Source organism: Pristis pectinata, chromosome 30, assembly GCF_009764475.1.
Source record: "Pristis pectinata isolate sPriPec2 chromosome 30, sPriPec2.1.pri, whole genome shotgun sequence".
Classification (NCBI taxonomy): domain Eukaryota; kingdom Metazoa; phylum Chordata; class Chondrichthyes; order Rhinopristiformes; family Pristidae; genus Pristis; species Pristis pectinata.
Genome location: NC_067434.1, coordinates 12,791,133 through 12,808,935, shown reverse-complemented (window position 1 = coordinate 12,808,935; position 17,803 = coordinate 12,791,133). Strand labels below are relative to the sequence as shown.

General features: G+C 37.5%; 1 protein-coding gene across 5 annotated transcripts in view; it reads left to right on the top strand.

Annotated features, from left to right (window-relative positions):
• LOC127584733 (serine-rich coiled-coil domain-containing protein 2-like) overlaps nucleotides 1–17,803 on the top strand; it is a 532,360-nt gene that overhangs the window by 215,088 nt on the left and 299,469 nt on the right. For all 5 annotated transcript variants that reach the window (XM_052041642.1, XM_052041643.1, XM_052041644.1 and 2 more), the window contains one exon: nucleotides 12,597–12,720. In XM_052041642.1, coding sequence (XP_051897602.1) covers nucleotides 12,597–12,720 — 124 coding nt within the window. The remainder of the gene's footprint in view (nucleotides 1–12,596; nucleotides 12,721–17,803) is intronic.

The window sequence follows — 17,803 nt, the reverse complement described above, 5'->3', positions numbered from 1 at the left end:
AATTGATCTGCTATAGGGTTTCCAGTGTAAACAATACAGCACAGTGAGTAGGAGAAACAGTAGCCAAGACTAGAGCAAATAGCTGCAGTTTTCTCTCGTATAGATATTTATTGCCCTGGAGAATGGCAGTCATATGCAGTGGAGAAAGTGGAGGTTTGTGTAATGGCAGGTGAAAATAAATGGAAATTAGGAACATTTCGAGAGTAAAAACAGAAATTGAGGCAAAAGCACATTTTAGAAATTCTAAATTATGATGTGGAGTTTCACAGTGCAGTGGAGATACGAACAACGTACGGGGGTGAAAATTTTACCAGAAGTGAGGCTGGATATAAAATGATCTTTGTAGTTACTTGTAGTCTTCATTCTTGGATTTTCAGTTCTTTTTGTTTTGCCAATATGTGTATCTTTCAATATTCCATGTGCCTGCCCATAATGGGCCTTCACATTGTTCATTGTTCCTTTTCATGACGACTGAAACGTAGTTCTTGGATAAGAAGAATTTTCCTCCAAAATTTATATTCCATAATATTGAGCTGCACTCAGTCCTTGCATTCACTGTCTCCAAGTCAAAAGCTGGTAGCTTTGCACTTTGTTCTGGAATTTAAGGGTAATCAGGTATAATGGTGCAAATTCTGAATTAACAGTTGTTAAACTTGAGCTGCTGACTGCTGATTCTTGTGACTATGAAGAATCTCAGTATGGGAGCAGCAGGTTAACATTGATTCTGTGAGCTAAACCAACAAACAGGTTAACTAGTCATTTATCTAATTGCTGTTTACAAAATTTTGAACTTGTGTTTACTACAGTCGTGATTGACTCTATTTCCACCACCCTTAAAGGTAGTGAGTTCTGGATCACAACTATTTGCTGAGCTTTTTTTTAACGTCTATCTCACATAACACATCTTTGGTCGTCTCTTAATTGCCTCTGTTAATCCTTAAGCCATTTACGATTGATTCTCGATCCCTTGATACCCAAGTAGATATCTTATTTAGTACCAACTCTGCTCGATGAAAATCATAAGGCTTTTGGTGTGATTTCATATTGCTGCACTGATTTCATTGTCTTGAGAGTTACTGATTCTGAATGGATACAAGGGTGGCATTGATGATTATCACTTTATAAGATATTTTTGGTGATGCTAACATCAGTTTGTTTAGTTTTATTATATCAATCTTTGATCTGTTAAATAGCTTGACATATGGAAGCTTTGATTGTTCACCAGAAGTAAGGTTTATGGAAATTGTGTAACAAGAACAAGGCCTTTTTTTCCACTTTTCTTCCCACATTATTCACCATCTATCAGGGACTGTGCATTAGCTGACTACTGATTTGCTTATGAACTTGGGTATCATTTGAAGCGTAGAAGTTAAATGGCATTAATGACAGTGTATAGTTTATTGATTGCTTGAATTTCTCTGCATTCCAAAGAGTTGCCCCATCAGTGATAGCATGACCCATCACTGATATTTGGCCGACTGGACTCTTACATATTTTTCAGTCCACCTTTCCAATTGTCCAGAAACCCACCAGGCTAGCATTAGCTCCTTCCTTAGTACATAGATTACCACCTGCCTTGATGATAGATCCACATCTTCATTTTGATCACTGCTTTCACCCAAACCAAGAATAAGAAATGGTATTTCAATTTAAGAGCTAAATCAAATTTAGAAACGATTGATGCTAGATGAGTACTTGAATTGCCAAAGCATATAAATTGGGTAAATGGGATTAGTGTAGAAGGGGACTTGATGGTTGGCAAGGACATAATGGACCAAAGGGCATGTTTTTGTGCCTTGGATGCCATGGACTTTAGCCTTTTGGACAGTTTCTCATGTGGGACCATGTCAAAGACTTTGCTGGTCCACTGTAGACTACATCAACCACACTGCCTTTATTTGTACATTTTGTTACCTCTTGAAGGATTCAGTCAGATTGTTCAGACAGGATTTCCCCTTAACATAGCCATGTTGTCTTTGATTACTTCCTGCCTTTCTGAGTGTTGGTTAATCCTGCCACAGATTTTTTTCTAATAATTTCCCAACACTCATGTTAGAACTTCCCTACCACTGACTTTATCTTACTAGAATGCTATCTAATCATATAACACTGCAAGTTAACAGAAGGAAGGGTTGTATTTTGAAAACAGATTTTTTAAGAATTTAATGTTGAGACTATATTTGCATCAGAGGGTGCATATGTGAGAGAGATTAGGTTGCAGTGAGAAAGGTAGAAGAATGGGATGATGGGAATGCCCTGAGAACCAGCCTAGACTCAGTGGGTCTCCCTCCATGTCATAAGAAAATATGAATTTTTTAAAAGCTACTTTACCCTCTTTTCCCACACCTTACAAAACTGAAATTACGGAAAAAATTTTTGGTTTTAATCCCTGTCAGAAGGGCTTCATAGCAATAATTTATGATTTAATAATGAAAATTCATTCAGAACCACTGGACAAAATTAAGAATGAATGGGAAAGTGAACTCCAGACATCTATATCTACAGAGACTTGGAAGAAAATTCTTCATTTAGTTAATACATCTTCAGTGTGTGCCAGACATTCTTTGATACAGTTTAAGGTAGTTTACAGGACCCATATGTCAAAAGATAAGCTAGCTCGTTTTTATCAACATGTAAATCCTATATGTGACAGACGTAAATCAAATGTGGCTTCTTTGACACATATGTTTTGGTCCTGTCCTCTTTTGGAAAAATATTGGAAAGATATTTTTAACATTATTTCAAATGTATTAAAGATTGATTTACAACCTCATCCTATCACTGGAATTTTTGGATTACCAAGGATAGAGTCTGGCCATCTATCTGCCTCCGCTAACTGTATGATTGCCTTTGTTACCTTAATGGCCAAACGATCCATTTTGCTTAAATGGAAGGATCCAATACCCCCTACTACTTTTCAATGGTTCTGTCAAACTATCTCATGTTTAAACTTGGAAAAAATTAGGAGTGGTACTGTTGATCCTTCACTTAAATTTGAGGAAGTTTGGAGTCCATTTATTCAATATTTTCACATGATATAGATCCCCTTGTAATAACCTTTCAACTTAGAGGAATGGAGCTGACGACATAATATTGCTGTTTCTACTGTGAAATTTTAGTCCAGTTTTTTTCTCTGTTTGTTTTTTTTGTACTTTTTTTTCTTTAGCTTAGTGTGGTTTGATATATTGTTTACAAATTTTCTTATTGTTTTGGGGATTTTTTTTTCTTTTATATTTTGTAATAAATCTTTTTCTTTCCTTTCTTTTATATTATATTCATTCACTAAGAGATCGTTGGATCTCCAGATTTTTTTATATACTTTATTGTTTTTATGATTATCCATGCCATGATTGTTCTTCCGACCTCTTTGTATTACATGTACAAACATTGATGTTATATATTAATATGTATTAATTTGAAAACTAATAAAAAGATTGAAAAAGAAAGAAAGAAAAAAGAGGCATTGTTCCAATTTGTGGGATAGATGAGAGGTTTTGATTCACCATTTAAAATAGTTGAGCTGACGTATATTAGGTCAGTGATTCGGTAGTGTAGCGGTTAGCGTAATGCCATTACAGCGCCAGCGACCTGGGTTCAATTCCGACCGCTGTCTGTAAGGAGTTTGTACGTTCTCCCTGTGACTGTGTGGGTTTCCTCCGGGTGCTCCGGTTTCCTCCAACTTTCCAAAGACGTACGGGTTAGGAAGTTGTGGGCATGCTATGTTGGCGCCGGACATGTGGCGACACTTGCGGGCTGCCCCCAGAACATTCTACGCAAAGATGCATTTCACTGTGTGTTTCGATGTACATATGACTAAAAAAAGAAATCTTAACATCAGAGTGGACCACACTTGTGTTAGGTAAATTGTACCATTCAACTTCCTGCGTATCCATTTAAGAAAATGTTTTTAACAGGATATTGCATGGGCTGCAAGAGTATTTGGCCACTGGTTGAAAACCATTAAGGCAGAATGGAGACAGCTCATGGCAGTAAAAGGAAAATTATAACGTCCATATAATGGAAGAGTACCGAAGGTTTTTTTTATAGTTACAGGAGAACATGCAAACTTCACACAGGTGGTACCAAAGGTCAGGATTGAAACTGGATTGCTGGACTGTGAGTTAGCTGTCTTATCTGCTGCGCTGAAGTACCACCATGTGATTGTTATTTGCCAGGAGGAAAGTAATTTTAACAGAGCACTGATGTCTCCAATTCAGTTGACACATAAAGTGCTTTTTTTAAATTTTCTTAACCAATTGATGGGAGTTTTGATTAGTTTTTAACTAGGAATATGGTACTGAGCAATCAGAAACCTAGGTGAATGATCCAGCAACATCAAAAGTCCACCAATGCCATTGTGGAACTTAAATTTAGTTGATGAATCCACCAGATCTGGAAATAAAAGAAGTGGTGCCAGTAATGAAGTCATGGAATGGATTACTGTAAAGATTCATCTGATTCACTAATGTCCTTTTGGAAAGAAAATTCATCTTTTTTTTAATTCTTCTCTGTGCATGACTAAAGCTTCATAGCATTGTGGTTGATTCTTAACTGCTATCCAAAATAGCTTAGCATCCACTCAGCTATGCACTAAGAGAACTAACTCCAGATGGATAGGAGTGGTTCAAGAAAGCAACTCACCATCATTTTCTCAAGGGTAACATGGAATGGCAGTAAATGTCGACCTTGCCTTTGAAGTCCAAACCCTTTAATTTAGTAGAGAAAAAAAATTAGTGTTCAAGCATTGAGTTTGTTGTTTCATTCTTCTGACTAGCTTCATTTTGTTTTACTAATTGTTTTCATAAATGTTACTTAAGTATTTGTCTTTGAGTGGTACTACAGTCTTAGCTTAGACTATTGGGAAGTAATTTGACATAATAGATCTACAAACAAGATAGATGGTTCCACACAATGTAATTATGTTGTTTGTACAGTGTAATGCAATCTGCATGTCTATCAAGTTCAAGTGGGGGAGGAAGAAGGATGCACTCATTTCAATCTAACCAACTGGAGCAGAAAAAAATTGTTGTGAGAAACATGTCAGTTTGGACCCATTCACACAAATGTTGAATGACCTTTTTTTGGTTTTATTACTGTTTACCAACTACTAAAGATGGTGTTTGTTGTTCCTTAATTTCTTCAATATCCAAAAATTAATTCTCTGTCTTGAACATATCCCAATGACTCACCCTCTATAGACCTCTTGGGCAGAGAATTCCAAAAATTCGCTATTATCTGGATGAAAAAAATTTCTTCTCAATGGCTGACCACTTATTTTGAGATTCTGACATTGGTTTGATAGACCCCAATATCTGTCAAACCCTGTGGTAATTTTGAATGTTTCCATGAATCCCTTCTCATTGTTCTAAACTGTGAGGAGTATACTTTCAGTCTGCTTAATCCTTCCAGATAGGACAAACCCTCATCCCAAGATCAATTAGTTAAATCATTATTACATTTACCCTATGCCAAGTACATTCTTATTTGGGAAAAAACACACTGCAGATGCTGAAACCAATTTTCCAGCATCTGCTGTCTCTTTTGTCTATATTCTCGCTTTGGTAGGGTGACCAAACCTGTGCACAGTATTCCAGGTGATTTCAGTAAGAACTATTTACTCTTATCTCAAATTCTCTTGAAATAAAGGCCAACGTGCCATGTTCCTTTCTAAATGCTTGTTGTGCTTGCATGTTAACTTTCAGTTATTTGTGTGTAAGGGCTAATAGATCTCTCTGAATACCAATACCTTTCAGTTTCTCACCATTTAAAAAAAGTTCCTTTTCTACTTTTTCTACCAAAATGGGGTTCCTCACGTTTTTACACATTATATTCCATCTACTTTGTCCTTCCACCTTGCCTTTTTATATCCCTCAAAACCTCTCTGCATCTTCCTCACAAATTGCACTGCCATCTAAGTTTGTATTATCAGCAAACTTTGATGTATTACACTTGGACCTCATCAGAGTCCCAGATATAAAATTTTATGTGTATATATGTGTGTGTGTGTGTGTGTGTGTGTGTGTATATATATATATATATATATATTGCTGTGGCTTCAGCTGATTTCATGATCCCCATGGCACCCCATGAGTCACATCTTGCCAACCCAAAAGAGACTAATTTGGTTTCTGTTCATTAACCAATCCTCAGTCTACAACAGTATATTGCCTCCAATCTTGTACTCTAATTTTGTTTAAAAAACCTCTTATCATTCCATGCTTAGATGTTGTCCAGATGTTGTTGCTTGCAGGCATAGTGTGCCTTATTAACTGACAGGTTGCAAATAGAAGTAACAATCTGTCATCATCATGTTTTCACTATTTCTGATCTTGTAGAGGAAGGTGTATCATTTTAACATGAAAGTGGATTGGGAAAGTCAGGAAGGTACTGGATCTCAGGAGAGAGAGTTTGTGGAATGCCTATGGGATGGCTTTTTGGAGCAGCTTGTTGATGAGCCCACCAGGGGATCGGCTGTTTTGGATTGAGTGCTGTGTAATGATCCTGAGGTGATTAGGAAACTAAGGTAAAGGGACCCTTAGGAAGTAGTGATCATAATATGATTGAAATATTGACACACCTGAAATCAGCTGCTCCTTTTCAAATTTGAAACTGAACTCGGTGGAACAAAGGAAATTCCAGTGGCATGAGAGAGGAACTGGCCCAAATGGATTGGAAAGGTAAGCTAGATGGAGGGTTGGCAGAGCAGAAATGGATGAACTTTCTACAAGAAATGAGGAAAGTTCAGGATAGGTATATTCCAAGAAAGAAGAAAATTATGAATGGAAAAATGGCACAAATGTAGCTAACGAGAGAGGTTAAGGCTAAACTAAAAGCAAAAGGGAGGGCATACAAGGAAGCAAAAATTAGTGGGAAAACAGAAGACTGGGAGGCTTTTAAAAACTTACAGAAAGAAACTAAGAAAGACATTAGCAAGGAAAAGATAAATTATGAAAGGAAGTTGGCAAATAACATAGAAAAGGATACTAAGAGTTTTTTTAAATATATGAAGAGTGAAAGAGAGACACGGGTAGATATAGGACCGATTGAAAAAGATGCTGGAGAAATTATAATGGGTAACAAAGAGATGGCGGAGGAACTATATGAGTATTTTGCATCAGTCTTTACTGTGGAAGACATCATCAGTATACCTGATAGTCAGGGGTCTCAGGGAATAGAATTGAGTACAGTTAAGATTACTGGAGAGAAGGTGCTTGGGAAGCTGCATGGACTAAGGACAGATAAGCCTCTCGGACCAGATGAAGTGCACCGTCGGGTTCTGAAGGAGGTGGCTTTTGAGATTGTGGAGGCATTGGAGATGATTTTCCAGGCATCAATAGACTCTGGCATGGTTCCGGAAGACTGGAAGGCCGGAAATATAGTTCTGCTGTCCAAGAAAGGAGGGAGACAGGAAAAGGGAAATTACAGGCCTATTAGTCTGATGTCAATGGTTGGAAAGTTATGGGAGTCGGTCCTCAAGGACGAGGTTATGGAATATGTAGAGGTGCATGACAAGATGGGTCCAAGCCAGCATGGTTTCCTTAAGGGAAGATCCTGCCTGACCAACCTATCGGAATTTTTTGATGTAATCTGAAGTAGGATGGACAAGGGAGAAGCAGTGGATGTTGTGTCTTTGGATTTTCAAAAGACCTTCGACAAGGTGCCGCACAAGAGGCTGCTTAATCAGCTGAGAGCCCATGGAATTACAGGAAAGAAATTAGAATGGGTAGAGCATTGGAGAGCATTGGCTGATAGGCAGAAAGCAAAGGGTGGGAATAAAGGTATCCTGTTCTGGTTGGCTGCCGGTTACTAGTGGTGTTCCGCAGGAGTCGGTGTTGGGGCTGCTTCTTTAGATTTAGATTATGGATTAAGTGGTTTTGTGGCTAAGTTTGCAGATGATCCCAAGATAGGTGGAGGAGCAGGAAGTGTTGAAGAAACAGAAAAGTTTTTTTAAAATTTTATTTACAGCATGGTAACAGGTCCTTCCGGCCCAACAAGTCTGCGCTGCCCATTTTAAACCCAAATTAACCTACCCGTACGTCTTTGCAATGTGGGAGGAAACTGGAGCACCCGGAGGAAACCCACGCAGACACAGGAGAATGTACAAACTCCTTACAGACAGCGACGGGAATCGAACCCCGATCACTGGCACTGTAATAGTGTCGTGCTAACTGCTACACTACCGTGCCAACTGATTTGGACAGTTTAGGAGAATGGGCAAAAAAATGGCAGATGAAATACAATGTTGAAAAATGTGCGGTTGTACACTTTGGAAGAAGAAACAAATGGGCAGATTATTATCTAGATGGGGAGAAAATTCAAAATTCAGAAGTGCGAGGGGACTTGTGGGTCCTCATGCAGGATACCCTAAAGGTTAACCTCCAGGTTGGGTCGGCGGTAAAGAAAGCGAATGCTACGTTGGCATTCATTTCAAGATGAATAGTGTATAAAATTAAGGATGTGTTGATGAGGCTGTATGAGGCACTGGTGAGACCTCATTTGGAGTACTGTGTGCAGTTTTGGGCCCCTTATCTTAGAAAGAATGTACTGATGTTGGAGAGGGTTCAGAGAAGATTTAAGAAGATGATTCCCAGAATGAAAGGGCTGACATACGAGGATCGTTTGTCGGTTCTTGGACTGTATTCATTGGAGTACAGAAGAATGAGAGGGGACCCCATAGGAACATTTCAAATGTTGAAAGGACTGGGCAGAGTAGATGTGGCTAAGTTGTTTCCCATGGTGGGTGAGTCCAGGACATGAGGGCACAGTCTTAGAATTAGAGGGTACCCATTTAGAACAGAGATGCAGAGAAATTTTTTTAGTCAGAGGGTCATGGATTTATGGAATTTGTTGCCACATACAGCTGTGGAGGTCCGATCATTGGGGGTGTTTAAGGCAGAGATTGATAGGTATCTAATTAGTCATGGTATCAAGGGATATGGGGAAAAGGCCGGGAATTGGGGCTAGATGGGAGAACAGTTTAGCTCATGGTGAAGTGGCAGAGCAGACTCGATGGGCCAAATGGCCTACTTCTGTTCCTTTGTCTTGTGATCTTGTGATTGATAAAGTTGTTGAGTTGGGGATAGTGCCCTGACGAACTCCTGCAGGAATGTTTTGAGGCTGTAGTTGGCCTTCATTAGTCAGAACCATTTTCTTTTGTGCTGGATGTTACCACATCCAATGGGGAGAGTTTTCCCCTTGATTCCCAATAATTTCAATTTCACTTAGGCTGCTTGAAGTCACACTCTGTCAGATGCAACTAGTGCTAAGGTTTGTCATTCCTGAAGAATTGTAGAATTGTTATGGCATAGATGGAGGCTGTTTAGCTCATCATTTCTATGCTAGCTGCCGACAGAAAACTTGGTCAGTACCATTTCACAGCTTCTTCCCTCTAACCTTGTGAATTATTTTCCCTAATGTTTATTAACGTCCTTTAAAAGCCTTGATTGACTGATTCCAGCACTCTTATGAGCAGCAAATTCCAGATTTTAACTATCCTGTTGAAAAGATTCAATCCTCTTGGTATGTCTCGCATTAAATCTATATTCCCATGTCCTTGAGTCACCCGTTAATGAGAACAACTTCTCTCTATTTATCCTCTCTAAGCCAATCATGATTGTTTACTCTTTCAAATCTCTTGGCTTCTGTCCAAGGTGAACAACCCTCAATTTTCTGGCCTGCCCTTGTACCTGAAAATCATCTTCTCTATATCCATGCTAGTTAAGCTTTTAAAGTTGTTCTGCATCCTATCTCTAGTACCATCACATCCTTCCTAAAGTGTGGTGACCGGAATCAAGATGACGTACTATCTTTACAGCCTTAACCAGTGTTTTCTGTGTTTTATTAAGGCTGACAATGACCTGCCTGCTTTTGTACTCTGTCTCTATTTATGAAGCCCCAGATCTTACTGTGTAATGAATTGCTGTCTCAATATTGAAAAGCAGAGAACTGGTAATGCTGTAGATCTGAAATAAAAACAGAAAATGTTGGAGGTACTCAGCATTCTGCATTTGTGGATAGATAAAATCAGAGTTTAGTTTCAGGTCAATTAACCTTTGGTAGTTCTGAAGAAAGGTTATCAACAGACCTGCAGGCGCAGGGTCTTGACCCAAAATGTCAACTTGCACCTTTTCCTTCCACAGGTGCTGCTCGACCAGTTGAATTTTCCCAGCATTCTGTTTTTGTTCTGCAACATTAACTGTTTATCTCTCTCACAGATACTGCCTGACCTGCTGTATATACCCAGAATTTTCTGTTTCTGCTCTCACATGTATGACTTTTAAAGCTTGATGCACAGATCCTTCTTTTCCTGCACACCCTTTAGAATTGAACCCATTTAGTTTAATATTTTTGGACTTACTCTCAAAATGTATCATTAAACTTATTTGACACGCATCTGCCCATTCTGTCACCCTATCTCTCTCCTCTTGCAGTTTGTTGTAATCCTCCTTTGTACCTCTGTTACATCATCAAAAACAGAAGGTTGAGAGGGGGAATGTTGTGGAAAGCATTTGATAAAGTCTCACATTTAATCTTTATTGATTTGTAGCTCATGGAATGAAACAGTCACTGAATGAAAAAGAAATGGGGTTATGGGCAGAAAGCAGAAACTTGTGATGTTATTTTTCAGGCTACAAAGGTAGTATTATTTCCCAGGGCAGTGCTAGGTCCATATAATATATATGAGGTTCATCTCATGAATTCAGTACTTTTGCCCACGTTTTGACCAAAAGTCCATTAAGGTCTGGAGCTGAGTGGTTCAGGTGGAATCCAAGCCAAGTGTTACTTGATGTTGCTGGTAATACCTCCCATTACTTCTGATAATTTAAAAGGAGACTGATGGGCCATTAACATGCTGGACTTCCAAATATGGGAAGAGAGGAGTGTTATGTATGTATGTGTGTGTATGTGTGTATATATATATATATATATATATATATATATATATATATATATAGTCTTATCTTCCACTATATTCAATTATCAAATGACATTCTTATATGTATGTGGCTGAACTCTGAGCTGATAAATTGTACTTCTCTGAAATTGTTTGGGATTTGTTGCTATAATTGAAGGTGCTGTACAAAATGCAAATTATTGTCTGCATTCATCTCAATTCTTTAGTTCTGGAAAGGTAAAATAATCATTGTAATTTTTTAAACATACTTCAGTCGAATGTGCATTTGTTAGTCTTGACAATTAAGTAAATCTATATTTTCTCATCAGATACTCAGCATCAAGGCTTTTGATGCAAGCTCATGACTGCTGCATATTTGGGGAGAAGAGAATTAACAATGCAGTTCCATAGCTGTAAAAACAATGATCAATCTAATGTCTGTTCAGTTATTTTTCATGAGCGATGTTAGAAATAATTTTCATGATAATTGATTGAAAAGGCCTTGACAAAGTTTTTTGTTTTGGCATTCTAGTTCATTGCTGAATAAAATAAAAGTAATTAAGGGTTTTCTGTGTCATAGTTGTTGACTGCCTCACATTCCTCTTATCTATTATTGTCTTGTATTAATTTCTTTTGGCTTGAATTACATAGCTGTCAGTAAGCGAAAATCAAATTTCATTTTGCTGAAATGGTTTTTCCATTGTGTTCATTGGGATATACATCATTGGTTAAACTTCTGAATTTCCAATTTCATGATTAATTTTGTGTTAAGACTTTCTTTTCCTGCGGACATCAATGATTGTGGCCGGGTTATATGTATCACACATGCAAGTAGCATGTTTAAAATTATTTATGGAGATAATCCTAGGAAATGCTCCCCTCTATTATGAAAGTATTATAATTAAAAGAAACTGAGAGAGTTATTTACATGAGGAATGGGATGGAATTGAAAAAAGGATTTGTGCCTGCTTCTTATACTTAGTATTTTTGGACCTTTGTAGAAATGAACTCAAACTAAAAACTGAAATTATTTTTATCCTGATATAAGGGATGTTTAGTGAAACAAAACATGTAAGATGGTGCTTGTTATGGAATTAGGACTATTTATTAACACTAATGACTTAAATATCAATCTTTCTGAGTGTACAACAGATTAATTCACAAGTCAGCTTTAAAGGAGAGATTGGGAAGGTGTTTCAGTTATTCTAACCAAGAAAGCACAATTCACTATATTAAGTTGCGAATGGATGTCTGCATTCATTCTTATGTTTTAGAGGTTTCCTTTCAGTCACAGTTCATATAAACTCATTGAGCTCTAAACTCTTAATCCAGCTAGTTGGAGTTTCAGCTTTATCCATGCTTCTACAAGTTATGTGGAATCTTGCTGGCTCACTCAGTTCTAAAACTCATTGCTGCAGTCTTGCCAAGCTTGTGTTTACCCATGAAATTAAGCATCTCTTTAAGGTGATCAGTTACATTCAATCTAGTCGGAATTCTGAGTTCCCTTGGTTTTGCCCCTTCAAATACAAAACCATGTACCAATAAAGAACATCACTGTCATAGCAAAAGTTTTTTGTGCCATATCAAATTTATCAAGGCACTTTCCATTCATATGTTAGTGTTCACTGAATTATGATGGAAAACTGATGTGATGATATTACTGGAGTTATTGCTTCTTATGCTTTTTATTGGCCTTTTTCAGAAGCATGTGAAAGTATGGCTCATCTAGAGAGGTCAGAGAGAGGAAGCAGGAACCAAGGATTCTGGCGGAAGAGATATCCACGCTGGGGTGGACAGGATCACCATGGGAACAATGAATTGCAAAGGTACGTTTTTATGACTTTACTAAAAGTTATTTGGAAGAATAAAAGTCACTTTTCCCTGTGAAAGAATTTTTCTCTGTTCAGTTCTATTTGTCTCAGTTTTAGCTGAAGCACAAAGAGTTGTCATACAATAAAATATCATTGGAGATGAAAATTACTCTATGCACTTGTATATTATCTTGCCATTCTTTTAGATGGTGTTTACAACTTTCTGAATCCGTGTTTGACATATTTGTTGTATCATCAGAAATAAAGATGAAGAAATTGGGAGTAGTGTGTTGTCTGGCTTCTGCTAAATACAGATATCCTGTCTGTTCTACCTTTTAAAACCTGGGTTTGAGTTTGCCGTATGAAGTTAACAATTATTGTCATCGTATTCTGAATGATGGGAATGGAATTTGCTTCAAATATGTGTTTTAAAATAATTGAATAAATACAAAGAAGCCATCAATGTGTTATGGTAAGTAAATGCATGAAGAGATTGGAGAAAATATTGGAAATTTGTGTATTTGAAACTGAATGACAGAGAAATATTGTCAGTAGCACTTAGTTCTTGATGAATATATGCTGAAACTGAACTTGGAGATGATATTCATTCCGTCCAGTTCACGGTGGCTATTACTTGTGTGCAAGTTGTTTTTCACCTTTTTTCCTGAATCTTAAGGGGAGGGGATGCAAAAACAAAGTACTTGTTTGTCTTTTGACTCTTTATCTTTTATGTTCTCTGATCTCCAGGCAACAACAACTTTCAATAGTAAGGGATGTTTGCAACTGATATCAGTAGCATGGGTGCAAACACACTTCTCTGCAACTGTCAATCTTGTCTTTTAGTTTTGCCTTTTAGTTTTGTCTTTGAGATACTCCAAAAACTCTTGTAATCTGTGTAAGAGTAAATCAGAGAAGTTGTTTCATCGCTCTAATATTGCATTGTTTAGAAATTGTTTCTATTTCCTGAAACACCCTTAAAGGTGAAAAGATAACATGTGGCTCTTTTAATTTGGAATATTGTTTTCACTGCTTGAAATTAGTCTTTCCTGAGTTGGTCATTCTACTGTGAGAATGTGGTTTCAGATTAAGGGTTTGATCAATTAATGAGAATTTTTTCCTCTTGAAGTTGCCAAATTTTCAAACTTCCCAACCCTAGGAATGGTGTCATAAACATTTACACGACTCAGATAGATTTTAAAACTGTTGATGAATTAAGGACAATAGCAATCAGGCGAGATTGAGGAGTTAAGGGGAAAAAAACTCATAAGCTATGAACTTGTTAAATGCTGGAGAAGATGTGGCCTACCTTGCTTTCATTTTTTTTATATATATCTTTGTTTAATTTCTACCTCTATCTATTAAAAATGGTTCTTCATTTCTGATGACCTGGGACATAAGCTGTTTCTCCATTTTTCACCACTTGGTCTGTGGAACAATTCTAGAATTCTGCTTTTATTTCTGATTTTCAACTTCTGCTTTATTTTGTTTTCCTAATCCTGAAATCTAATGGCAATGGTGAATCTTACGACCCACTTTGAACTACAGAATGTCATACATGGTGTTTGAGCTTAACATATGCTCACGTCCTTGGTTGCGCTCCATGTATATTTTTATCATTGTTTTTCTGCAAAGTTTTAAAATTGAATGCAGTATAAGAAGCCATGATTGTTTACCTGAGATAATTAGATTGACATAAAAAGTCAAACGTTTGCATAATTAGGTCATTATTATGTAAATTCTACTGAAGCATTTTAAAACACAATATAGTAAAGTTAGATAACTTTTAGGAGTTGAGAAACAGCCAATGTGACTCCCTCGTTCAAAAGAAGAGAAATGCAGAAGGCAGAGAACTACAGGCTGGTTAGTTTAACAGCTATTATTGGCAAGATGCTGGACTCAGTAATCAAAGAGGAAATAGCTAATCATTTAGAAAAGCTGAATATTATTAAACATAGTCAACATAGTTTTATGAAAGGTAAATCATATTTGACAAATTTGCTTAAATTATTTGAGGATGTAACAGAGATTGCTGATGGAGGAAATACATAGTCATAATGAATTTAAATTTCCAAAAGGCATTTGACAAGGTGCCACTTAGGAGGCTGGTGCATAAATTAAAAGCCCATGATATCAGAGGAAGTGTGTTAGAATGGGGTGTAAACTGGCTGCCTTACAGAAAGCAGAGTATATGAATAAATCAGCCCTCTTTAGGCTGGAAGGTAACTATTGAAGTACTGCAGGGATTGGTTCTTGACCTGCAATTGTTCACTACTTACATTAATGACCTGGAGATTTGCAAAGTTTCCCAAATTTACTGATGATACAAAAATAGGTGGAAGGGCATGTTGTGATAAGGATACTGAGATTCTGCAGTGGGATATGGATAGGTTGAGTGAGTGGAGAAAAGGCTGGCAAATGGAGTTTAAAGTTGGGAAATATGATGTCATGCACTTTGGTAAGAGAAATCAAAAGGCAGATTATTGTCTAAATGGAGAGAGATTGCAGATGAATGAAATAGATATAGATATCTTTATTAGTCACATGTACATTGAAACACACAGCGAAATGCATCTTTTGCATAGAGTGTTCAGGGGGCAGCCCGCAAGTGTCGCCACGTTTCTGGCGTGGGTCTTGGTGTTCCAGTGTATGAATCACAAAAAGCTAGCAGGCAGGTCTAGCAAGTGGAAATGGCATTTTGGCCTTCATTGCAAAGGGGTTGGAGTTTAAACATAGGAAGGTTTTGTTGCAATTGTACAGGGTGTTGGTGAGGGCTCACCTGGAATACCGCATTCTGTTTTGGTCCCTTTACCTAATAAAAAGATAGTGACATTAGAGGCGGTATAAAGGAGATTCACCAGGCTAATTCCTGGGTTGAGAGGGTTGTTCTACCAAGAGAGGCTGAATAGTTTAGGCCTGTATTCCTTGGAGTTTAGAAGAATGAGGGGTGACCTTATTCAAACATATAATACCCTAATGGGGTTGACAGGCTGGATGTTGGGATGTTTTCATTAGTGCTAGAGTCTCAAACAAAGTGATAGAACTACAAGATAAGGGGCCAGTAATTTAAAACTGAGGTACATAGAAATTTTTTCGAAGAGGGTGCTGAATCTCTCTAATCTTCTGTCTCGGCAGGTGCTGGAAGCTGGATCATTAGAAGTATTTAAAGCGGTGGTGGATAAATATTTGATAGATTGAGGAATAGAGGGATATGGAGAAATGGCACAGAAGAGGAGTTGGGGCCAGCTTAGGTCAGCCATCATATTGAGTGGTGGGGCAGGCTTCAAGGGCTTGATAGCCTGCTATTTTCTTGTGTACTGATATTTATAGGAGGAATTCTTTGTAATGACAAAGTGAGGTTCAAAATGCTTTGTATCACCAAATACTTAAAAGGAAAACATTTTGCTGTACTCTTCATACTGTTTGATTACTTTGATAGAGGAAAATTTGTAGGGTTGTATTTTATCATGCTTTGCAATTCCTGTTGTGTTGTGGCTGTAAGTATCAATCCTCATGACTTCAACAGCAGAAAAAGTCCTCGTGGTTTTCATTGATTGTCAGCAGCTTTTTGTAAGTGCTATGCAGCAGAAAATATATCTGCTGAAATTCCATTTAAAAAATAACTTTTTTCACTACTCTGACAAGGGTTCAGGTAAATAATTGTGTTTAAGACTTCCATTTGCTATCATCCACATCTAAATCTCTAAAAGGGAGGGAACCAGAAAGTAATAAACTGCAGGCCAGTTAGCTTAACATCTGACTTCAGGAAAATGTCAGAACTATAATTAAAGACTTTATAGAAGGGCAATTAGGAAAATTCATAGTAATCATTTGATGAATTTGTTAGAGCTATTTGAAGAAGTAATGTGTGGTGAATAAAGGAGAACCGGTGGATGTGCTGTATTTAGATATCCAGAAGGCATTTGATGAGGTGCAGTGCCAAAGGTTATTGCAAGAATTAACAGTTAATGCTATAGGAATTTGCATATTGGCATGCCAGAAGATTGGTTGGCTAATAGGAATTAGGGAAGTAGGTATAAATAGGTCTTTTTCTAGTTGGAAAGACGTAATAAGTAGTGTGCTGGGGGATTGGTGCTGGTGCCCCAACTTTTTACTATTCACGTAAATTACTTGTATGAAGGTATCAAAGGTATAATTGCTAAATTTGTTGATCAGTAGAAAAGTAAGTTGTGAAGAGGACATATGGAGGTTACAAATTGAGACGTGAGTGGGTGAAGCTCTGTCAAATTGAGTATAATGTGGGGAAATGGAAATTACCCATTTTGCCATGAAAAATGAAAGAAGAGCATATTGTCTAAAGGGTGAGAAGATCCAAAGGGACATGGGATTGCCCTAGTATATCATTTGCAAAGGGCTAGTATGCAGTTACAGAGAGTAATTAGGAAAACTAACATAATGTTTGGTGAATTCGATACAAAACTAAGGAGGTTATGCTTTCATAAAAGAGGGCATTGGTAAGACCATATCTGAAGTACAATATTTGGCTCCTTATTTAAAGAAGGATGCTAATGTATTGGACGCAGATCAGAGAAAGTTTACTAGCCTAATACCTGGAATAGATGGTTGTTTTAAGAGAAAAGATTGGACAGACTAAGCTTAGCTTTAGAAAAGTGAGATTTGACATGACGTGTAAAATCCTGAAGAATTTTGATGGGGGATGTGGAGAAGATGTTTCCTCTTCTGAGACTACCTAGTACTTGGGGGGGGGGGGGGGTCACTATTTAAAAATAAGGGGCCATTCATTTAAGATATAGATGAGGCTCAGTTTTTCCTCAAAGGGTTGTAGATCTTTGCAACTCTTTCTCAAAGGGTAGTGGAAGCAGTCATTGAATATGTTAAGGCAGATGTAGATAGGTATTTCATAAACAAGGGGTGAAAGGTTAATGGAGTGAACAGCAATAGGGAGTTGAGGTTACAATTAGATCAACTATGATCTTATTAAATGGCAGAGCAGGGTTAAGGGGCTGAATGGTCTTTTCCTGTCTCTAATTTGTATGTTGGTTTATTATTAATACCTCTCTTGCTACTGTTTAATTTTAACTTGTATGAACCGGTAGAGTGTGGAAATTTTCATTACCAT